This window comes from Anomaloglossus baeobatrachus, chromosome 12 (assembly GCF_048569485.1).
Source record: "Anomaloglossus baeobatrachus isolate aAnoBae1 chromosome 12, aAnoBae1.hap1, whole genome shotgun sequence".
Lineage (NCBI taxonomy): Eukaryota > Metazoa > Chordata > Amphibia > Anura > Aromobatidae > Anomaloglossus > Anomaloglossus baeobatrachus.
This window is the reverse complement of record NC_134364.1, coordinates 20,938,540-20,963,365: the sequence shown is the minus strand read 5'-3', so window position 1 is coordinate 20,963,365 and position 24,826 is coordinate 20,938,540. Positions and strand designations below refer to the sequence as shown.

The window sequence follows — 24,826 nt, the reverse complement described above, 5'->3', positions numbered from 1 at the left end:
ACTTCTCTCTGATGCAATAACATAATCAAGGTCTGCAATATCACAATATTTCATTCTCAGACACACATCAGTGTATATATATATATATATATATATATATATATATAAAAATGTATATTAAAATGGAAATGGGGCCATACAGGGTCCGGACAGAGTAATGTCCAAATCCCAAGCTTCTATGCACACACTGCCTTGGACTTTTGCAAAAAGCATAAAAAAGAACAAAACATAGAAATCCTGCATTATCTGATTTAGAATTTTGTTTAAAGAGACTTTGGACACTGTATGGACTCTCTTCTTGGGCAAAGTGGGGACTGTCTATAACCTTTAAAGATTTCCACAGTAAGTATAAATTAGCACAAAGTCCCTCCTCTCACTATATATACCTGCCCCTTCCTGGTTATGCAGAGTCTCCACCTCCTCATTATATTCTGTGTATTTCCCCCTGCGCTGCAGCAGATAACACACAGACATCTGAGCTCAGCCTGTGGCCCCCACCATGACACTATGGGCTCTGATATCAGGGGCCCTCCTGCTGCTGCTGGGCCTGGCTGCTATCTGCTTCCTACTGTACTGCGCTTACATCCAGTACATCCACATGAAGTACGACCACATCCCCGGACCCCCCAGAGACAGGTGAGGACACTGTTATAAACTTTTTAAAACTTACTGACAGGTAGTATATTTACTGACATATCACAGTGCTGTAAGTAAAGATACTGACAGTTAATAAGTGCTGAAAAGGGAGAATTATATGTATTTAAGATACAATATTATAATATATATAGAATTTAAGCAGTGGTCTTCAGTTGATATGAAACTATAACTCCCACCAATCTCCCTCAAAGCTGTTTGTTTGTTTTTTTTTAAAGGGACCTTGTCACCAGAAAAGTCAGATCCACATGTGCTTATCAAACATACCCAAAATCCCTGATTGGTGGACATGTTGTGAGGGTGGCCAAACGTTTCACAACTTTTTAGAGTTGCTACTTTTGAACTGTTATATGAGATTTTACTTTTTTTGTTATTTATGTGATATTTGATTTGTTACTTTTTTCTGTTATTGATGTGATATTTGATATGTCATCTCTAAATTTCACAGCTTTTTAATGGGCCATTACCCTACAATAGTGAAGCTGACTGAAAACAATGAACTTATCTATGATTATTTCCTAGACTGGTAAGTAAATGATGGGGGGCGCTGCTATACAAAAGTCTATACAAAAAAAATGGTGGTCAAAAGAGGTACTGCAAGTGTCAGAAAAAAATTGTAAATTCCGAAAAATACATGTAAAGTTTGAGTCCAAAAAGCAAAAAAAAAATTCCTCATTTTAACACCAAGGTTGATTCTGAAATTCAGATAATTTTGTAGCGGTTTTTAGGTTCCTACTACTGTGGTTACATGCTGATTTGCTATTGTATAGGACGGAGAAATATGGCCCCGTCGTACGGATTAATGGCTTCCACACAGTCTTTGTACTTGTTTCCAACCCTGAAGCAATAAAGGTAAATTACAATGGTAAAACGAGGATGCAAACATTAAAGGGATTGTTCACACCAGGAAAACATGTCTGCTTGATTTATTGTAGGAACTTCTGATGTCCACAAAACACCCGAAGGACAAATCTTATGAAGATATATTTTATTTATTTGGTGTCAGGTGAGTGATAATAATGGAACAAAGTATTTATATGACTATGTATTTTAAGTTTCCTTATTTATTATCTTTTTGTTGTCTTAGATTTTTGGGAAATGGATTATTGACTGACAGAAATTACGACCGCTGGCACAAGCAGCGCAGACTCATGGATCCCGCCTTCAGCAGACCGTGCGTATAGTGCTGAATATCTCATTATCAAGAAACTCGGCCAGAATTAGCACAATTAAGATGGCTGCAGTCATAAGACTAAAACTTATTGTGACAATGTCTTCCAGGTATTTGATGGGATTAATGGGAACATTCAATGAAAAGGCAGAAGAGCTGATGGAGCGTCTGAATGAGAAAGCCGAGAAGAAGTCAGAAGTTGTAATGCACAACTTGTTGAATAGAATGACCCTGGATGTAATCGCCAAGGTTTGCTCCACCTGCACTACTAATATACTGCCCCTATATACAAGAATATATCTACTGTAATACTGCCCCTATATACAAGAATATAACTACTATAATACTGCCCCTATATACAAGAATATATCTACTGTAATACTGCCCCTATGTACAAGAATATATCTACTGTAATACTGCCCCTATATACAAGAATATATCTACTGTAATACTGCTCCTATGTACAAGAATATATCTACTATAATACTGCCCCTATATACAAGAATATAACTACTATAATACTGCCCCTATATACAAGAATATATCTACTGTAATACTGCCCCTATGTACAAGAATATAACTACTATAATACTGCCCCTATGTACAAGAATATATCTACTGTAATACTGCCCCTATATACAAGAATATAACTACTATAATACTGCCCCTATATACAAGAATATAACTACTATAATACTGCCCCTATATACAAGAATATATCTACTGTAATACTGCCCCTATGTACAAGAATATAACTACTATAATACTGCCCCTATGTACAAGAATATAACTACTATAATACTGCCCCTATGTACAAGAATATATCTACTGTAATACTGCCCCTATATACAAGAATATAACTACTATAATACTGCCCCTATATACAAGAATATAACTACTATAATACTGCCCCTATATACAAGAATATATCTACTGTAATACTGCCCCTATGTACAAGAATATAACTACTATAATACTGCCCCTATGTACAAGAATATATCTACCGTAATACTGCCCCTACAGTTAGGTCCAGAAATATTTGGACAGTGACACAAGTTTTGTTATTTTAGCTGTTTACAAAAACATGTTCAGAAATACAATTATCTATATAATATGGGCTGAAAGTGCACACTCCCAGCTGCAATATGAGAGTTTTCACATCCAAATCGGAGAAAGGGTTTAGGAATCATAGCTCTGTAATGCATAGCCTCCTCTTTTTCAAGGGACCAAAAGTAATTGGACAAGGGACTCTAAGGGCTGCAATTAACTCTGAAGGCGTCTCCCTCGTTAACTTGTAATCAATGAAGTAGTTAAAAGGTCTGGGGTTGATTACAGGTGTGTGGTTTTGCATTTGGAAGCTGTTGCTGTGACCAGACAACATGCGGTCTAAGGAACTCTCAATTGAGGTGAAGCAGAACATCCTGAGGCTGAAAAAAAGAAAAAATCCATCAGAGAGATAGCAGACATGCTTGGAGTAGCAAAATCAACAGTCAGGTACATTCTGAGAAAAAAGGAATTGACTGGTGAGCTTGGGAACTCAAAAAGGCCTGGGCGTCCACGGATGACAACAGTGGTGGATGATCGCCGCATACTTTCTTTGGTGAAGAAGAACCCGTTCACAACATCAACTGAAGTCCAGAACACTCTCAGTGAAGTAGGTGTATCTGTCTCTAAGTCAACAGTAAAGAGAAGACTCCATGAAAGTAAATACAAAGGGTTCACATCTAGATGCAAACTATTCATCAATTCCAAAAATAGACAGGCCAGAGTTAAATTTGCTGAAAAACACCTCATGAAGCCAGCTCAGTTCTGGAAAAGTATTCTATGGACAGATGAGACCAAGATCAACCTGTACCAGAATGATGGGAAGAAAAAAGTTTGGAGAAGAAAGGGAACGGCACATGATCCAAGGCACACCACATCCTCTGTAAAACATGGTGGAGGCAACGTGATGGCATGGGCATGCATGGCTTTCAATGGCACTGGGTCACTTGTGTTTATTGATGACATAACAGCAGACAAGAGTAGCCGGATGAATTCTGAAGTGTACCGGGATATACTTTCAGCCCAGATTCAGCCAAATGCCGCAAAGTTGATCGGACGGCGCTTCATAGTACAGATGGACAATGACCCCAAGCATACAGCCAAAGCTACCCAGGAGTTCATGAGTGCAAAAAAGTGGAACCTTCTGTAATGGCCAAGTCAATCACCAGATCTTAACCCAATTGAGCATGCATTTCACTTGCTCAAATCCAGACTTAAGACGGAAAGACCCACAAACAAGCAAGACCTGAAGGCTGCGGCTGTAAAGGCCTGGCAAAGCATTAAGAAGGAGGAAACCCAGCGTTTGGTGATGTCCATGGGTTCCAGACTTAAGGCAGTGATTGCTTCCAAAGGATTCGCAACAAAATATGGAAAATAAAAATATTTTGTTTGGGTTTGGTTTATTTGTCCAATTACTTTTGACCTCCTAAAATGTGGAGTGTTTGTAAAGAAATGTGACAATTCCTACAATTTCTATCAGATATTTTTGTTCAAACCTTCAAATTAAACGTTACAATCTGCACTTGAATTCTGTTGTAGAGGTTTCATTTCAAATCCAATGTGGTGGCATGCAGAGCCCAACTCGCCAAAATTGTGTCACTGTCCAAATATTTCTGGACCTAACTGTATATACAAGAATATAACTACTATAATACTGCCCCCTATGTACAAGAATATAACCACTATAATACTGCCCCTATGTACAAGAATATAACTACTATAATACTGCCCCTATGTACAAGAATATAACTACTATAATACTGCCCCTATATACAAGAATATAACTACTATAATACTGCCCCTATATACAAGAATATATCTACTGTAATACTGCCCCTATGTACAAGAATATAACTACTATAATACTGCCCCTATGTACAAGAATATAACTACTATAATACTGCTCCTATGTACAAGAATATAACTACTATAATACTGCCCCTATGTACAAGAATATAACTACTATAATACTGCCCCCTATGTACAAGAATATAACCACTATAATACTGCCCCTATGTACAAGAATATAACTACTATAATACTGCCCCATATGTACAAGAATATAACTACTATAATACTGCCCCTATATACAAGAATATATCTACTATAATACTGCCCCTATGTACAAGAATATATCTACTATAATACTGCCCCTATGTACAAGAATATAACTACTATAATACTGCCCCTATGTACAAGAATATAACTACTATAATACTGCCCCTATATACAAGAATATATCTACTATAATACTGCCCTTATGAACAAGAATGTAACCACTATAATACTGCCCCTATGTACAAGAATATAACCACTATAATACTGCCCCTATGAACAAGAATATAACCACTATAATACTGCTCCTATATACAAGAATATAACTACTATAATACTGCTCCCTTTGTACAAGAAAAAAACTACTATAATACTGCTTCCTATGTTCAAGAATATAACTACTATAATACTGCCTCCTATGTACAAGAATATAACTACTATAATACTGCCCCCTATGTACAGGAATATAACTACTATAATACTGCCTCCTATGTACGAGAATATAACTACTATAATACTGCCTCGGTATAGCTATACACGTTTCTCTCGCTTGTATAACTATACATTATATTGCAGCTTTTTGTCTCTTGTCTGTGTTACTGTACAGGTGGCATTTGATATAGACCTGAACACTCTACATGACGACCAGACACCTTTCCCACGAGCCATTTACATGGCTATGAAGGGCATGGTGGAGATCAGGAACCCTCTTGCACGGGTGTGTATATAGAACAGGTGATTGAAAGAACACAGTATGGTGTCTAGTGATGGGGTAGAGGGGATGCTGCATGGCACTCAGGTTTTCTCTCATCATTTTTTTTTCCTTTTTCTTTTTTTACTTTCAATTGTATCAAAATATTTAGCTCTATGACATTATTATTCTGATTTTTTTGACAGCTTATGCCCTCAAAACAAAAAATGATCCAAGAAACCAGAGAGTCAATCCGACTACTGCGTAAGACGGGGAGGGAATGCATCGAAAAGAGACAGAAGATGGTGCAAGACGAGGCGGAGGTCCCTACTGATATACTGACTCAGATACTCAAAGGAGGCGGTAAATATGTCACATGCCCTGTATTTATGTGGTCAAATCACTGCAACTATGAGGTCAGCATAACCTTATACTGAAATACTTTAAGCTTTGGGGTCTTTCTCTTTCCAATCTGTGTCTCTGGGACTGTGACCTCCTATGTTATGATGACTCCTTAACATCATCATTTGAGTAACAGTAATGATGAGCGGGCACTACCATGCTCAGGTGCTCAGTACTGGTAACTAGTGATGAGCGGGCACTACCATGCTCAGGTGCTCAGTACTCGTAACTAGTGATGAGCGAGCACTACCATGTTCGGGTGCTCAGTACTGGTAACTAGTGATGAGCGGCACTATCATGCTCAGGTGCTCAGTACTGGTAACTAGTGATGAGCGGGCACTACCATGCTCAGGTGCTCAGTACTCGTAACTAGTGATGAGCGGGCACTACCATGCTCAGGTGCTCAGTACTGGTAACTAGTGATGAGCGGGCACTACCATGCTCAGGTGCTCAGTACTCGTAACTAGTGATGAGTGGGCACTACCATGCTCAGGTGCTCAGTACTCGTAACTAGTGATGAGCGGGCACTACCATGCTCAGGTGCTCAGTACTCGTAACTAGTGATGAGTGGGCACTACCATGCTCAGGTGCTCAGTACTCGTAACTAGTGATGAGCGGGCACTACCATGCTCAGGTGCTCAGTACTCGTAACTAGTGATGAGCGGGCACTACCATGCTCAGGTGCTCAGTACTCGAAACTAGTGATGAGCGGGCACTACCATGCTCAGGTGCTCAGTACTCGTAACTAGTGATGAGCGGGCACTACCATGCTCGGGTGCTCAGTACTCGTAACTAGTGATGAGCGGGCACTACCATGCTCGGGTGCTCTGTACTCGTAACTAGTGATGAGCGGGCACTACCATGCTCAGGTGCTCTGTACTCGTAACTAGTGATGAGCGGGCACTACCATGCTCGGGTGCTCAGTACTGGTAACTAGTGATGAGCGGGCACTACCATGCTCGGGTGCTCAGTACTGGTAACTAGTGATGAGCGGGCACTACCATGCTCGGGTGCTCAGTACTGGTAACTAGTGATGAGCAGGCACTACCATGCTCGGGTGCTCAGTACTGGTAACTAGTGATGAGCGGGCACTACCATGCTCGGGTGCTCAGTACTGGTAACTAGTGATGAGCGGGCACTACCATGCTCAGGTGCTCAGTACTGGTAACTAGTGATGAGCGGGCACTACCATGCTCGGGTGCTCAGTACTCGTAACTAGTGATGAGCGGGCACTACCATGCTCGGGTGCTCAGTACTCGTAACTAGTGATGAGCGGGCACTACCATGCTCAGGTGCTCAGTACTCGTAACTAGTGATGAGCGGGCACTACCATGCTCAGGTGCTCTGTACTCGTAACTAGTGATGAGCAGGCACTACCATGCTCGGGTGCTCAGTACTCGTAACTAGTGATGAGCGGGCACTACCATGCTCGGGTGCTCAGTACTCGTAACTAGTGATGAGCGGGCACTACCATGCTCGGGTGCTCTGTACTCGTAACTAGTGATGAGCGGGCACTACCATGCTCAGGTGCTCAGTACTCGTAACTAGTGATGAGCGGGCATTACCATGCTCAGGTGCTCTGTACTCGTAACTAGTGATGAGCAGGCACTACCATGCTCAGGTGCTCGGTACTCGTCACTAGTGATGAGTGAACACTACCATGCTCAGGTGCTCGGTACTCGTAACTAGTGATGAGCGGGCACTACCATGCTCGGGTGCTCAGTACTGGTAACTAGTGATGAGCGGGTACTACCATGCTCGGGTGCTCGGTACTCGTAACTAGTGATGAGCGGGCACTACCATGCTCGGGTGCTCAGTACTGGTAACTAGTGATGAGCGGGCACTACCATGCTCGGGTGCTCAGTACTGGTAACTAGTGATGAGTGGGCACTACCATGCTCGGGTGCTCAGTACTCGTAACTAGTGATGAGCGGGCACTACCATGCTCAGGTGCTCGGTACTCGTCACTAGTGATGAGCGGGCACTACCATGCTCGGGTGCTCAGTACTGGTAACTAGTGATGAGTGGGCACTACCATGCTCGGGTGCTCAGTACTGGTAACTAGTGATGAGCGGGCACTACCATGCTCGGGTGCTCAGTACTGGTAACTAGTGATGAGTGGGCACTACCATGCTCGGGTGCTCAGTACTCGTAACTAGTGATGAGCGGGCACTACCATGCTCAGGTGCTCGGTACTCGTCACTAGTGATGAGCGGGCACTACCATGCTCGGGTGCTCGGTACTCGTAACTAGTGATGAGCGGGCACTACCATGCTCGGGTGCTCAGTACTGGTAACTAGTGATGAGCGGGCACTACCATGCTCGGGTGCTCAGTACTGGTAACTAGTGATGAGTGGGCACTACCATGCTCGGGTGCTCAGTACTCGTAACTAGTGATGAGCGGGCACTACCATGCTCAGGTGCTCGGTACTCGTCACTAGTGATGAGTGAACACTACCATGCTCAGGTGCTCGGTACTCGTAACTAGTGATGAGTGGGCACTACCATGCTCGGGTGCTCAGTACTGGTAACTAGTGATGAGTGGGCACTACCATGCTCAGGTGCTCGGTACTCGTCACTAGTGATGAGTGAATACTACCATGCTCAGGTGCTCTGTACTCGTAACTAGTGATGAGCGTGCACTACCATGCTCTGGTGCTCGGTACTCGTAACTAGTGATGAGTGAGCACTACCATGCTCGAGTTCTCAGTACTCGTAACTAGTGATGAGCGGGCACTACCATGCTCGGGTGCTCTGTACTCGTAACTAGTGATGAGCGGGCACTACCATGCTCGGGTGCTCGTTACTCGTAACTAGTGATGAGCGGGCACTACCATGCTTGGGTGCTCTGTACTCGTAATTAGTGATGAGCGAGCACTACCATGCTCAGGTGCTCGGTACTCGTAACCAGCAGTTGGATGCTCGGATGAACACAACTCGAGTACCGAGTATTATGGAAGTCAATGGGAAACCTGAGCATTTTTCATGAATATTTTCTGGAAAAATGCCCAAGTTCCACATTGACTTCCATTACACTCGGTACTCGAGTTGTGTTCATCCAAGCATCCAACTGCTGGTTACGAGTACCGAGCACCAGAGCATGGTAGTGCCCACTCATAACTAGCTATGAATACAGAGCACCTGAGCATGGTAGTGCCCGCTCATTACTTAGTTACCATTATTGAGCACCCGAGCATGGTAGTGCCCGCTCATCACTAGTTACGAGTACAGAGCACCCGAGCATGGTAGTGCCCACTCATCACTAGTTACCAGTACTGAGCACCCAAGCATGGTAGTGCCCGCTCATCACTAGTTACGAGTACAGAGCACCCGAGCATGGTAGTGCCCACTCATCACTAGTTACGAGTACTGAGCACCCGAGCATGGTAGTGCCCGCTCATCACTAGTTACCAGTACTGAGCACCCGAGCATGGTAGTGCCCGCTCATCAATAGTTATGAGTACAGAGCACCCGAGCATGGTAGTGCCCACTCATCACTAGTTACCAGTACTGAGCACCCGAGCATGGTAGTGCTCGCTCATCACTAGTTACGAGTACTGAGCACCTGAGCATGGTAGTGCCCACTCATCTCTAGTTACCAGTACTGAGCACCCGAGCATGGTAGTGCTCGCTCATCACTAGTTACGAGTACTGAGCACCTGAGCATGGTAGTGCCCGCTCATCACTAGTTACGAGTACTGAGCACCTGAGCATGGTAGTGCCCGCTCATCACTAGTTATAGACATAGCTAATGATCCTTTATAGCAGAGTTTTTTAACAGCACAGATCGATACATGGCTGCCATAAAATGCATACTGTACTCTAGCTAGAATCTCCTCTAAGAAGTAAGTACACCCCTAGTGTGCTACTGGTACTCACAGATCAAAGCTGCTTTTCTAGCTGCATGGATGAGCGCCTGTGCAGCTTGTAAACTCCATCCTGGCACAGAGATGGTCGCATTGGTCAGCGGAGTGGAGATGAGTAGACAAAGACCTGGGATGATATCAATGTCACGTGACCTGAGGGGGCGGAGCTTGTGTGCAGAGACTGGGAAAGAAAGTGAAACAGACCATCTCCTCATGTGGCTTGTGCGCTCTGAACTTGGGGAGTGCTGGGAGGCAGTTGTAGTCCTAGTTAATATATACCCTCTCTGCAGAAAATGTGTTTTATTACTGCAGAAATTGCATATTCCTGCTCACTAAAAATACTCTGCTTTATGGTCCGGGCATCTCACCAACTACGCTGAATTTCTATTCAATTTTTACAGCTTTGGAAGATGAATGTGACATCGAGGTGATAATAGACAACTTTGTCACTTTCTTCATTGCTGGTAAGTATCAATAATACTATAGACATTTAGTGGACCGCAATATACTCACCAGAAAAGGGGGTGTTAACAGTTTACAACCAATGATATTCTAACACAGGAGATGGCATAACATGGGTCACTTGCCTCTTCAGGTTTCTTCCATGCCCTGAATTAACCCTCCCTATCTTTGTATATCTTCACCACCGTGCGGAGCTGCCGCCCCACCACCGTGCGGAGCTGCCGCCCCACCACCGTGCGGAGCTGCCGCCCCACCACCGTGCGGAGCTGCCGCCCCACCACCGTGCGGAGCTGCCGCCCCACCTACACCCCACCTACTGTCTCCTCCCCAAAATCCTTTAGGATGTAAGCCCGCAAGGGCAGGGCCCTCTTCCCCCTGTGCTAGTCTGTCTATTGTAACGTGTACATGTATTCTGTATGTAACCCCCTCATGTACAGCACCATGGAATCAATGGTGCTCTATAAATAAACAATAATAATAATAATAATATATAGAATGTGAGTCTTTGTCTATGTTTCTGTGTTTTCTCTGCCTGTAATGTCCAGGAGTGCATTAGAGAAGAAGCTTCCCCCATCATTCTCAGTTACTACCTTTCTAAATACATTCCTGACATATATGTAAATTCAGTTCCATGTTGGGTGCGACTGTATGGAGCTGCTGTTTAACCACTTAAATATCGCTAACAATCCTGGACAGTGGCATGTCAGTGGAGAGATTGCGCCACGTAACCATTCTGCTCCCCTTCTCCTATCGGAGTTGCTGATAGGCTGCTCTGGCCATCACCGCAGCGCCTCCGGATACAGAATCTTGCTGCACCATGCAGTAGAATGGGGACCCTGACAACCTAGTGATTTTCCTATCAGACTCTGTATAGTGGAAACTGCTTCTCTTAAACATGGATATCTCCAATTAAGACACACTACATTGGAGGACTTCACCCCGTAATATATCTTTTGGTGAAACATCAGTATATAGGATTGCAGACGCCTATACTATATATGCATATGTCAGCTCTACATTATTCTGTGAAGTGTCGTGTCCCAAACTCTCTCTGGTGAAAGTTGTGTTTAGTGCTGCTTTTTGTTTGGTGCGGTTGTGGAGTTTACTCCTGCTGTTCTTTACTTCCTTCCTGCTCTTGTTTTCCTCCTGAATCTCTTATTGTCTTATGCTATGTGCGTGCGTGCTGTGTGACAGATGTTTGTTTTTTCCCTTGTCTCTTTTTTTCTGTGGTTTCAACACACTCCTGTTCCATCCCTCCCCGGGGGAGGGAGAGGGAGAATTAGATCAGGACTGGAGTCAGGAGTAGGGCCAGAAAGGAGACTCAGGCATCTCCACCATCAGGAGTATACCTGAGAATAGGAATTGCATAGGGCTCCCTAGCTTGAGGGACAACTTAGGAGCCCCGGTTCCTCGCTGCCCCAAAGTCATCATGACAGTGTACTTCATTAATGTGGAATCCATTAGATAAGTTTATTATTGTCACTCCTGATGAAGCCGTGTTGTAAGGTGGGAAACACGTTGAGCGGGGTTTTTTTTAAATCTCTTTTTATATATCTGTAGTTTTTTTGTTTATCCTGTTGTCTTGGTAGGGCCATCTAGGGAAAGCTGACGTGGAGCGAGGGCACCGCTATACCCTTAAGGGGGCTTTACACGCTGCGATATGGGTATTGATATTGCTAGCGAGCGTACCCGCCCCCGTCGGTTGTGCATCACGAGCAAATCGCTGCCCGTGGCGCACAACATCGCTTACACCCGTCACATGGACTTACCTTCCCTGCGACGTCGATGTGGCCGGCGATCCGACTCCTTTCTAAGGGGGCGGTTCGTGTGGTATCACAGCGACGTCACACGGCAGCCGTCCAATAGAAGTGGAGGGGCAGAGATGAGCAGCCGGAACATGCCGCCCACCTCCTTCCTTCCTCATTGCTGGTGGACGCAGGTAAGGAGATGTTCGTCGTTCCTGCGGTGTCACACATAGCGATGTGTGGTGCCGCAGGAACGAGGAACAACCAGCGGCATGCTCAACGATCGACGATTTTTGACGTTTTAGCAATCGTTGATCGTCGCTCCTTTGTGTCACACGCTGCGATGTCGCTAACGACGCCGGATGTGCGTCACTAATGACGTGACCCCGACAATATGTCGTTAGCGATGTCGCAGCGTGTAAAGCACCCTTTAGGGTGTTTAATTTCCGTTGTCAGTAAGATTTCAGTAAGGAAATATTTTGCTTTCCACTGTATCTAATGGTTCATATATCTTTATTTGCGGCTTACCTGGTGTGCTGATAACTAGTTTTTATGTTTTTGTGCACTTTGTTGCCACAGAGTTTGTATATCAGTGAAGTATTTTTTTTTTTACATTTATAGATAATTGTAATATTTATGTAGTTCTAGGTATACCTATTTTGTCAGCCCTTTTATGTTTAGTGGTATGGCCATCACCGCTATCTTTAGGCTATGACCGCACTTTGCGTTCACCTACTTGCAGTTCTAAACACAAGTTTTTGTCTTAATTGATTTAGCCAAAGTTGCCTTTTCCAGAAATTTAGCACTAAAAACGCATGCGTATTTACCGCGTTTTAGATGCGTTTTCAGCGCTTTTTACATGCTTTTTCACCTGCGTTTTGACAGATGTGTTTTGAACATCTAGAAACTGATAAATAAAGATTAAATAGTCAAACAGAATGAAAAAAGGAGAAAAAAAAGCAAAACATATATAATTTTTGAATTATTTAATAAATTTAATAAAATAGTTATTTCATGAAATTATAGTGGTTTTATAATATTTATTGCTAAAATAGCAATAAAATAAAAATTTTCAATAATTTAATTGTCGGACTATGTGTGTATGTAAAGGGACATATTATTCCAGTATTTTAATGTCTGAAAAGCATGCGTTTTTGAAGTAAAAAACGCAGTGTTTCTGCACCTAAAAAGCAGGTAAAACGCAGGAATTTTGATGCTTGTTGCTTTTTTAAACTTCTCGTTGACTTCAATGTTAGCAAAACGCTGCAGAAATGGCAAAAACAATTGACATGTTGCTTGTTTGAACGCATGGTTTTTGCCACAAATTATGCAAATTAAACGCAGCGTTTTAAAACGCAAAGTGGGGTCTAGAAATCTACATTTTCCATAGGTTATTATGGAAAAGCAAAACGCATGCCTTTTGGCATGAAAACGCTGCAGCTCAAAACGGACCTAAAAGCAGCTGAAACGCAGGTGAAAACGCAAAGTGCGGACACAGCCTTATAGTCCAGAGAAGACCGGGTTTCATAGGAGATTATTGTATGGTAAAGTGAGTGGTGCCGTTCAAACACTACAACGTGCCCCACAGAAATCAAGCCCTTTGACTTTGTCAATAGAGGGATTAAAAAAAAAAGAACTTTTGATTCTTTGAAGAAGGGCAAGAAAAAATAAAAGTGCAAAAATGAAAAGTTGCTGGTTTTTACGGGATTAGTGTATGCTGTCTCTTTACTCAGGGCAAGAAACCACGGCCAATCAGTTGGCATTTGCCGTCCAGGAATTGGCCCAAAATCCTGAGATTCTGCAAAAGTGAGTTATCCTGTTTCCTAATGGTAAACTTTGTGGGGGAAGGGTAGTGAGGGAACATTGTAGAATAGCTACCCGAATATTAAGATATCTATACAGATGGGGTAAATGTGCAAAAATGGCAAGTCCTCATCTATAATGATCACCGGGGATATGAGCCCGGGTCACATAACGACGCAGTCAGTACTTTTCTCTTTGCTTTCACAGGGTCCAGGCTGAGGTGGACGAGGTCATTGGTTCGAAACGAGACATTGAGTATGACGACCTTGGTAAACTGAGGTACCTCTCCCAGGTAAAGGAGGACGTAACCCGCAGGCTAATCATGCATAATGTAATACCAGAACAAGCCAGCAGGTGGTGCTGTCTCCCCACGTTTTGCATCAGCTGAGGCTTGCACACTGTAAGGCTCTGTGTGCACACTGCGTTTTTTGCCGCAGATTTGCCGTGGTTTTCGCGGCAGAAAAGGTGCGGTTTTTGTTCCTAACCTTGCTGCAGTCCTTCCCCAGCAAAACCTATGGAATACAAAAAAATGCTGTGCGCACACTGTGGGTTTTTGGTTTTTTTTTTACCTCTAGGTTTTGCTGCAGAGTTTCTGCAGCAAAAAGAATGAGCATGTCACTTCTTTTCCGCAGGTACCTGCGTTTTTTGCTATAGAAAAGGTAAAAAAAACGCAGGTACCAACCTGCGAAAAAAAATGCAGCAATACCGTGGCAAACCTGCGGGTGCGTTATTACCGCAATTTTTGCAGTGGGTGCGGTATGCTGCCAGAGGGTGCGGATTTTTCTTAAGAAAAAGCTATTTTCCAGTGCGCACAGGGCCTAGCGCAACTATTACTGTTCATCATGTAGTCCCAAAACAGTATAAATAACGCTGTTATATTTAGGCGGCATTAACTTTTTTTGTCTTCTCCAGGTACTGAAAGAGACTCTGCGGTTGTACCCCACTGCACCGGGGACCTCCAGATTATTGGAAGAGGATATGATTGTTGAGGGTATCAGGATTCCTAAAAACACCCCAGTGCTGGTATTTCTGCATTTTAATGTCTTATTTAGAAGAGCTGTACTTGCTGTCAGTGAATGGGATCATTCTTGTTCATAGTCGGAGGCTTTGACCAAGTCCTGATGGCTTTGTCACTATATATCGTTGCAGTATGGAGTCCAAAATCAGGAGAGGGATGTTTGCTGCTGTCAGAGATCTAATGTGAGGCTCATAGGACCTAATGCAAAATCTGTAATAGTCCCCACCTACCACGTGCCATTTATAATATTGGTGCCCTCTCTGTGTAACCACTGCTACTAATACTCATTTAATGGGTGCCCTGTGTTTAGCTCATAGAGGATTGCCAAGAGTGATACAATAACCAGTTCAGGATGGGTTTCAGCGTCTGTGTGGCGCCCCTGAGGCTCTGGTCGCCACAGGGTACTGTACCTCAATTAAGGTGCGGTATCTATTTCAGGTAAGGGGGGGGGGTAATCACCGGTGTTCCACATTCACATACTACATACAGCTTAGGGTGCTTTCACACATCCGTTTCTTGCCATCAGGCACAATCCGTTTTGCTCCTGATGCAACAGATCCATCTCAGATTGTGGTAAAACTGATGCGATGGAGCCAGTAAAAAAAAATGGATCCGTTGTAGCAGTTTGTACTGAGAATCCAGCTGTGGCCGCGGGTAACCTGAGTGACATCACCGCTGAAAGCGCGACTCACTTCAGTTGCTCCCTGGAGCTCACAGCGAGCGGCGGTGTTCTACGGCCGCTCCTGTCAGCTTCTGATGTAGCAGAGCTGAAAGAGTTGTGGGACCTCATATGGATTACGCCGGACCTGGAGGGGTTTTTGGGAATTTTAATAAAGTGGTGAAAGAGGGTGTTTTTTTGTCTTTTATTTCAAATAAAGGATTTTTCGGTGTTTGTGTTTATTCACTTTCACTGCAGATTAATCATGGAAGATGGCTCATAGACGCCTGCCATGATTAACCTAAGACTTAGTGGCAGCTATGGGCTGCTGCCATTAACTCCTTATTTCCCCGATTGCCACCGCACCAGGGCAATTCGGGATGAGCTGGGTAGAGTCCCGGGGCTGTCGCATCTAATGGATGTGGCAATTCCGGGCGGCTGCTGGCTGATATTTTTAGGCTGCGCGGCTCCTCATAATGTGGGGCTCCCATCCTGAGAATACCAGCCTTCAGACGTGTGGCTTTACCTTGGCTGGTATCAAAATTGGGTGGGACCGCACACCATTTTTTTTAAAATTATTTATTTCACTGCAAGATGTAGACTCGCCCACCAACGGCTGTGATTGGTTGCAGTCAGACGAGCCCTCTCACTGAGTGACAGCTGTGTCACTGCAACCAATCATAGGCGCCGGTGGGCAGGGAAAGCAGTGAATACGAGATGGAATAATGAGCGGCCGGCATTTTCAAAAGCAGGAGTAGCCGCCGGAGCAGTGTGACAGCTGTGCAGCGCCATGCCGCGCCGGTGATCGGCGAGTATGAGAGAGGGGGTGAGAGGGAGAGACCAACAGACAGACAGAGCGAGAGACCGACAGACAGAGGGAGAGAGAGCGACAGATAGAGAGAGAGAAATTTTCTAACCAGAATGGAAATTACGCATCTGAGCAAGCTCAGTTAAGAAAATCGGATCCATCAGTGCAATGAGTTTTTTGCCTCCTTACGTCGGATCCGATGCCCATAGGTTTTAATTTTACAACACGCCGCGCGGTGCCGGATCCGGCCCGTTTTTTTGCCGGTGACAAAAAACGTTCCTTTGTGCGTCCTTTCCAGCAGCTGGACACAGAAAGTCAGATGAAACGCGATGCTGTGCGGCACAATGGCACAATCTGGCGCTAATGCAAGTCTACGACGAAAAAAACAAATCCGGCAGCAACAGACGCCGGATCCGGTTTTTCCAGAAATTGCCAGATTGTGCCTGATGGCAAAAAACGGATGTGTGAAAGCACCCTTAGGAGCCTTCACATAGGCTGGGTTGGCTCAGGGTAGGCAGGGGGTGGTCATAACCGTCATGGGACTTCCCGATCACTGAAGCCAACCACCTAGGGGGCGGGTTCCACCTGGAGTAGAATTAGGCGCAACACACGCACATAAAAAAACACCAGACCCCTCAGGACCATAGTTCTGGCAAGACATTTCTGGAAAACTTAGACTTCACGGGGTCCTGGGCTTGGAGCAGGAGCTCAGCCAGGTTACCTAACTGAGGAGGGGGACACCCTAGAAATAGGACACTCTCTCTCCTCTCTCAAAACACCGGTGGTGGCCCCTTACCGGATTTGACTGGAGCCCATCACGGCAGTGACCAGTGACGGGGCTGGCAACTGAAAGTGATAGTAAACTACACCCTGAACCCGCAGAGAGTGTGTTGGCTCGTCCTTACCGGCACCGCCGCCCAGCGCTTAGGCGCTAATGGCCATTAAGCACCTCATCATCCACCTGGGCCCACTCTGCCTGTGGGGAGCGACACCATCCCAGCTGCCTTAGCACATGCCCCAGAGAGGAACCCGGCAGCGGCGGCTACTCCTGGCTGCATACCACAGGTGGCGTCACGACAAACTTTTCCCAATACCCCGCTTCTCCCACCATTTACTGTACGCCTCGGGGCAACGGAACCGTTTAAGGCCACCCCGTGACAACACCTGACCCGACCCGAAAAGGCCTGGCGACGAGTGGGTTAACTGCCTGCCTTGTGGGGCGTTACAGTTGTAATGCAGGATGTTTTCATTCACTGACAGAAAGCAGAGATCTTGTGCAGCCAAATGAGAGTAGGGTATGTGCGCACGTTGCTTTTTACCTGCTTTTTACCTGCTTTTTTGCTGCTTTTTCTTCTGCGCTGTTTAATGCCAAAATGGATGTGTTCTTCTATTCAAGCAAAGTCTATGGGAATTTGGGTTTCTTGTTCACACTATGTTGTTCAAAATGCTGCCTTTTTGTGGCAGAACTTTGGTCAAAAACTCAGCTTTGCAGTGCAAAACCCAAATGGCAAAAACAATTGACATGTTGCTTCTTTGAAAAGCTGAGTTTTTGACCAAAGTTCTGCCTCAAAAAGGCAGCATTTTGAACAACATAGTGTGAACAAGAAACCCAAATTCCCATAGACTTTGCTTGAATAGAAGAACACATCCATTTTGGCATTAAACAGCGCAGAAGAAAAAGCAGCAAAAAAGCAGGTAAAAAGCAGGTAAAAAGCAACGTGCGCACATACCCTAAATAAGTATACATAACATACACCAGCTGATATCTCAGCCCTTTCTTATTGTTTCCTATAGGCCTACTCCTATGTCACCGGGAGGATGGAACAATTTTTTAAGGATCCTCTCACCTTTGACCCTGACAGATTCAGCCGTGACTCCCCAAAGTGAGTGATAAGCAAATATGGATCATAGAACAGGCCAGACTAATGCACTGCATAAAACAATTGGTCATACTTAGGCTATGTTCACACAATGCGTTTTTGCTGCATTTTTATTTATTATTATTATTATTATCATCATCATTATTATAGCATCATTTATTCCATGGCACTTTACATGTGCAAAGAGGTATACATAATAGGGACAAGTACAATAATCATGAACAATACAAGGCACAGACTAGTACAGGAGGAGAAAGGTCCCTGCCCGCGAGGGCTCACAAGTCTACAGGGGATGGGTGAGGATACAGGAGGCGAGAGGACAGAGCTGGTCGTGCAGTGATATAGTGGACTGAGGGTTACGGTAGGTTGTAGACTTGTCGGAAGAGGTGGGTCTTCAGGTTCCTTTTGAAGGTTTCCAAGGTAGGTGAGAGTCTGTTGTGTTGTGACACAGTTCCAGAGTATGGGGGAGGCACCGGAGAAATCTTGCTTGTGATTGTGGAAAGAGGAAATAAGAGGGGAGGAGAGAAGGAGATAATGTGAGGATAGGAGGTTACGTGCAGGTAAGTACCGGGAGACTAGGTCACAGATGTAGGGAGGAGACAGGATGTCGATGGCTTTGTATGTCAAGGTTAAGGTTTTGAACTGGAGTCTTTGGACAATGGGAAGAAAGTGAAGGAATTGGCAGAGAGGGAGGTCGGAATAGCTGGGGGAGAGGCGGATTAGTCGGGCAGCAGAGTTTAGGATAGATTGTAGGGGAGTAAAGCGGGCTTTACACGCTACGATATTGCTAGCAATTGCTAGCGATATCGAGCGTGTAAGCACCCGCCCACGTCGTGTGTGCGATATCGTGCGATCGCTGCCACAGCGAACATTATCGCTACGGCAGCGTCACACGCACTTACCTGGTCGGCGTCGTCGCTGTGACCGCCGAACAATCCCATTTTGCATTTGGCATCACCGCAACGTCACTAAGTGGCCGGCCAATCAAAGCGGAGGGACGGAGATGAGCGGGACGTAACATCCCGCCCACCTCCTTCCTTCCGCATTGCCGGTGGACGCAGGTAGGAGACGTTCCTCACTCCTGCGGTGTCACACACAGCGATGTGTGCTGCCGCAGGAACGACGAACCACATCGATAATCAACCATTACCGATTTTTGGTTTTGGGACGACCTCTCCATGGTGAACGATTTTCACCATTTTTGAGGTCGCTGGTAAGTGTCACACGCTGTGATACCGTTAATGACGCCAGATGTGCGTCACTAACGACGTGACCCCGACGATAAAACATTAACGATATCGTAGCGTGTAAAGCCCCCTTAAGGCCCTGTGCGCACTAGGCCATTTTACCCGCGGTTTTACCCGCGGTTTTGCTGCAGAAATTTCTTGAAAAATGTTTGTACTCTTTCTGCAGACATTTCCCAGCAAAACCTATGGGGAAAAAAATAGCTGTGCGCACGCTGCGTTTTTTTCTCAAGAAAATTCTTTCTGAAGAATTTCTTGAGAAAATTTCTTGAGAAAATGAGAATGTCACTTCTTTTCCGCAGGTACCTGCGGTATTTCACTCCATTCACTGTAATGTAATCGCGAAATACCGGGGGTATACCGCAGGTAGCAAATGATGTGCGGTATACCCCCGGTATAGCTGCGATTTACCTGCGGTAATGTTCATCGCTGCCTGTGGTTTTGCAGGAAGTGATGTCATTATGCCAGGAAGAGGAAGCGGAGCAGAGTAAACACACACATCGCACTCCTTGGACACCGCACAGAAGCACTTCCGTGTCACGTCCGGCGGGTGCCCGTGCAGTCTGTGTCCCGCTCCAGCCCCGCCGCTGCCAGCACAGCAGTGTCTGCCCGCAGTATCAGCAGCTTGTCACGCTGCAGAGCAGGCAGACACTGACACACAGCAGTGCGTGCAGCCGCGGGGATGCCGAGCGCTGCTGTCAGGAGGAGAGATGAGATCATTACCTGCTGTGACGATCTCCTGCCTCCTGACGTCACCGCGGTCACTGCTGTCTATGCCTGTCTCGCGAGCGGCCCGAGACTGTCACTAGCGGTGACGTCACGGGCTTTCGCGATACTGCTGACAATGCGGCGGGCATAGAAGTCAGTGACAGCGCTGACGTCAGCAGTACAGGAGATGATCACAGCAGGTAATGATCTCATCTATCCTCCTGACAGCAGCGCTCATCATCCCCTGCAGTGACCTGGGCTATTGATGTTAGCTCAGGTCACTGCATTGCTCTCCCAGCCAATGGGGAACATTCTGTTCTTCATTGACTGGGACAGTGACTATGGTATGGATCGCCGTGGGACCCCCCTCCTTTATTGGATTACGCCGGACCCGGATTTGATTGTTCTTTTCAATAAATTGGTGAGAGAGGGAATGTGGGGAGTGTTTTTTCACATAAAAATTTTTTGTTGTCTATTTTTTATTTCTTACTGACTGGGTTTGTGATGTCGGGTATCTGATAGACGCGTGACATCACAAACCCCAGGGCTTGATGCCAGGTGACATTACACATCTGGCATCAACCCCATATATTACCCCATTTGCCACCGCACCAGGGCAACGGATGAGTTGGGGCGAAGCGCCAGGATTGGCACATCTAATGGATGCGCCACTTCTGGGGCGGCTGCGGCCTTCTATTTTTAGGCTGGGGAGTAGCCAATAACAGTGGACCTCCCTAGTCTGAGAATACCAGACCACAGCTGTCCGCTTTACCTTGGCAGGCGAGCCAATTTGGGGGGGACCCCACGTTTTTTGTTTTAAATTATTTATTTAATGTAAAATAACAGCGTGGGGTGCCCTCTGTTTTGGATTACCAGCCAAGGTAAAGCTGCCAGCTGTGGTATGCAGGCTGCAGCCATCTGCTTTACCCTAGCTGGCTGCAAAAGATGGGGGACCTCACATCATTTTTTTTTTTTTAATTATTTATTTATTTTATGGCTAACTACAAGGCTAGGCACCCTTTAGTGCCACATGAAAGTCACTAAAGGGTGCCAGCTTAGAAAATGCAGGGGGGTGGAACATTATATATGCCTTTCTCATCTATCTATCTCTCTATCTATTCATCTATCCATCTTTTCCTCTATCCATTATCTGTCTGTCTATCGATTATCTATCTATTATCTATATTATTTATTGCAGTTACAGCATAAAAAAAACGCAGGGACCAACCTGCGGAAAAACCGCGGTAAAACCGTGGCAAAACAGCATGCATTTTTCCCGTGGTTTTGGTGCGGTTTTTTACCGCAGGTGCGGTAATCTTCAACTCCCAGAAGTTTCTCAAGAAATTTTCTTGAGAAAAATCACTTTTCTAGTGCGCACATAGCCTAAGAGTGTTAAAAGAGAAGGCACAGAACACAATGCTGTAGAAGTCCAGGTGGGCGAGAATGAGGGCATGCATTAGTGTTTTTGCTGCTTCTTGGTTAAGGAATGTATGAATCCGGGAAATATTTTTGAGTTGGAGTTTATGCACATACATGCTAATAAAAATCTGCATTTCACAGTACCAGTAAAACCTATGAGATGCCAGAAATCTCATGCACGCACACTTGCTTTTTTTTCCCTGACTGAAATGGAAAAGATTTTGCTGGATTTTTGAAAGAAGCAGCAGGTCAGTTCTTTCAGCTTTTCTGCTGCTTTTTTTCCCCCATTGAAAGATTTGAGAGTGAAAAAACGCAGGTGCGTTTTTGGTGAAGGAAACAAACTTTATTTAAATATCTACTGAAGACAAATGACACACCAAAAATGCAACAAAAATGCAGAAAAAAACCCCACAGCAAAAATGCAACGTGTGAACATAGCCTTATAGAGGGGACCCTGCCGAAGGTTGTGCGCTGGATCCAAAAAGCTTCAAAAAGTGGCGTTACACGGTGCGATATATCGTGCGATCACACCCGCCGCTGTCGTTTGTGCGTCACGGGCAATTCGTTGCCCGTGGCGCACAAAGTTGTTAACCCCCGTCACATATACTTACCTCCCTAACGACGTCGCTGTGGGCAGCAAACATCCTCTTCCTGAAGGGGGAGGAACGTTCGGCTTCACAGCGACGTCACACAGCGGCCGCTCAATAAAAGCGGAGGGGCAGAGATGAGCGGGACGAAACATCCCGCCCACCTCCTTCCTTCCTCATTGGCGGCAGGCCGCAAGTAAGCTGTGTTCGTCGTTCCCGGGGTGTCACACGGAGCGATGAACAACCGGCACGTAGAAGAAGGAACGACATTATGAAAATGAACAACGTGTCAATGAGCAACGATAAGGTGAGTATTTTTGCTCGTTAACAGTCGTTCGGAGGTGTCACACGCTGACCCTGACGACATATCGTTAGATATATCGTAGCGTGTGACGGGGCCTAAACTGATTCCAAGATTTGATTGTCCACTGCAGAAATTGGGATTCAATAACACTTAAAGGGGTTGTCCATGTGAAGGAAGTGACCAGCCCCGGTCAGTGCGCCAAGGAGACTCCATGTGCAGAAGAGGCTGTGGGCGGGGGATACATGACACTTACTTGCTGCTTCTGGACCGTGCCTATCACCCCTGCTACTAGTCATCGACACTGACGTTCGCTTAGCCAACCAGTTTTGTTTACTTTTATTCTTCACACCGTTATGACAGACATGGCCTTCCTTCCTCTCTCTGTGGGTTACTAGTCTTCATTCTGTCCCCGCAATCTCGAACCTCATCTCAATACTCCGGGGTCTGTGCAATCTTCCTCCTTATGCCGCCCGCACACCTTCGTCTGTTTCTGGACCCTGGCAGCTTCTCTAGCCGGATGACTCTCTAAACCTTCTGGGGTAAGCTGTAGGCTCCAGACCTCCAGAGGTCACTTCAGGGTTCCCTGACTGACCCTCGCACCGAGATCGCGTGCTCTCTCTTTTGAACCCGGTTCTAGACTACCCTGCTCTCTCTCCTAGCCATCCATCCTGCCAATCACTTGACATAGCTAAGACATAGCATGCTTACATCATAGTACACGCCCTACCTATTACACATGCAAAGAAAAATTGATTCATATGACAACATAGAGGAAGCAGTCTCCTACCGAGAGGGCTGTGGAGGACTAAACTTTGGCCACCCACTGACTTCAATGAATGCGGTGTAATACTATATTTGTCCTGCAGGGGGAGAAGGATAAAGCAGCCAAACCACTGGCTAACAGCTCACAATCAGGAAATCTGTTTCAGGAAGGAGAGTTTACCTAAGTGGACTTCCCCTTTAAGCCATGATATACAGTATATAAGTAACTTACAAAATGTTTTAAATGCCTTTTATTTTCCTCCCCACAGACCGTACTTCACCTATTTCCCGTTCTCCCTCGGACCGCGGGCTTGTATAGGACAAGTATTTGCACAGGTACACCGATTTTTTATTTTCGGTACTATTCTTCATTTTCAACCTATTCATTTTAGAGAAATTGTGGCTGCAAAATATAAACAAAAATGTTCCATTCACTCCGAGCAAGCAGAGATCTGAAGAATCGAAAAACAAAGTGTATTAGAAAGTTGTAGAACTTTTCATTATAAAACGATTTAGGTTTTGTTAAAGAAAACTCCTTAGAGATCAAAAGGTCAAAAACTTTTTGGAGGGATAAAAACATTTTTCTTTTTTTTTTACTGCAGATGGAGGCAAAAGTGGTGATGGCGAAACTTCTGCAGAGATTCGACTTCCGGCTGGTGGAGGGGCAGTCGTTTAAGATCCAGGATACAGGAACTTTGCGCCCCATGGATGGTACGAGGTGTCGTCTCAGAGTCAGAGAGAAGCAGTAAAGCCCAGCAGAAAAGTGTGTTTTTGCACTTTTTTTGTATGCACCAAAATTACAAATTCTAAATATTTGTCCATCATCATTCAGTGTTCTGCTTCGTTTTTATGTTACTATGAAGGAATTTGACGGGCAAAACTGATCATCTACGTTCTCTCAATTGAATGGTCTGCAGGGGGGGGCTTGACAAAGGAATTCTTGTTTTGTGTCATGCTCCATCCATTCCGGCCGAGCAGTGCCCACTGAGCTTTATGCTCCCCCCCTCCCCTCCCTGCAGGGACCATATTATGGCACGTGGGGTCTGTGGCTCTGTCCTATGCACCTGGTACAGAGGAGCGAGCACGAGCCCTGACACAAAATAGCAGTGTTTCATGGAGTGTTCCTTTTATATATTGTACCATTTTACTATTTACTTGTAAGCTCGCCTAAAGGGGTTCATTACCCCGAGAATTTGTTCTTCTAATTTTTCATTCAATGATTTGCCAGGTCAGTGCATTTCTGAACGCCTTGGGTTAGGTCTTGTAGAAATCTCCACTGCGGCCAGAAGCTATTCTGCAGCTAATTGCGAGGTGATGGAGTAATACTTTCCCTAACAGCCGCTAGTTAAACAATTACAGAGAATTATTGTCCAGGCTTTGATGTTTCATTCCAATGAGCAGGCTGCATTAACCCTTCCTCATCTGCAGAGGAACCCATCCACTGTACTAGTGGGATTAAATCTTTTCAGGACTTGGAGTCTAACTGGACCTTCTGACCTTGTGTAAATATGCATGAGCGTGTATGTCAGGAGGAAGGGAAGACCA

At 45.2% G+C, this 24,826-nt stretch overlaps 1 protein-coding gene across 1 annotated transcript; it reads left to right on the top strand.

The window, feature by feature from the left end:
* Window positions 1-429: 429 nt before the first annotated feature.
* Window positions 430-24,105, top strand: LOC142258155 (cholesterol 24-hydroxylase-like). Its single transcript, XM_075330638.1, has 15 exons — window positions 430-636; window positions 1,103-1,180; window positions 1,425-1,506; window positions 1,590-1,660; window positions 1,742-1,828; window positions 1,936-2,074; window positions 5,532-5,642; window positions 5,822-5,978; window positions 10,285-10,347; window positions 13,824-13,896; window positions 14,101-14,185; window positions 14,806-14,916; window positions 18,172-18,260; window positions 23,551-23,617; window positions 23,884-24,105. The coding sequence occupies exons 1-15, from the start codon at window positions 500-502 to the stop codon at window positions 24,028-24,030; spliced, it is 1,497 nt and encodes a 498-aa protein (XP_075186753.1). The 5' UTR covers window positions 430-499; the 3' UTR covers window positions 24,031-24,105.
* The last annotated feature ends 721 nt before the right edge of the window (window positions 24,106-24,826 follow it).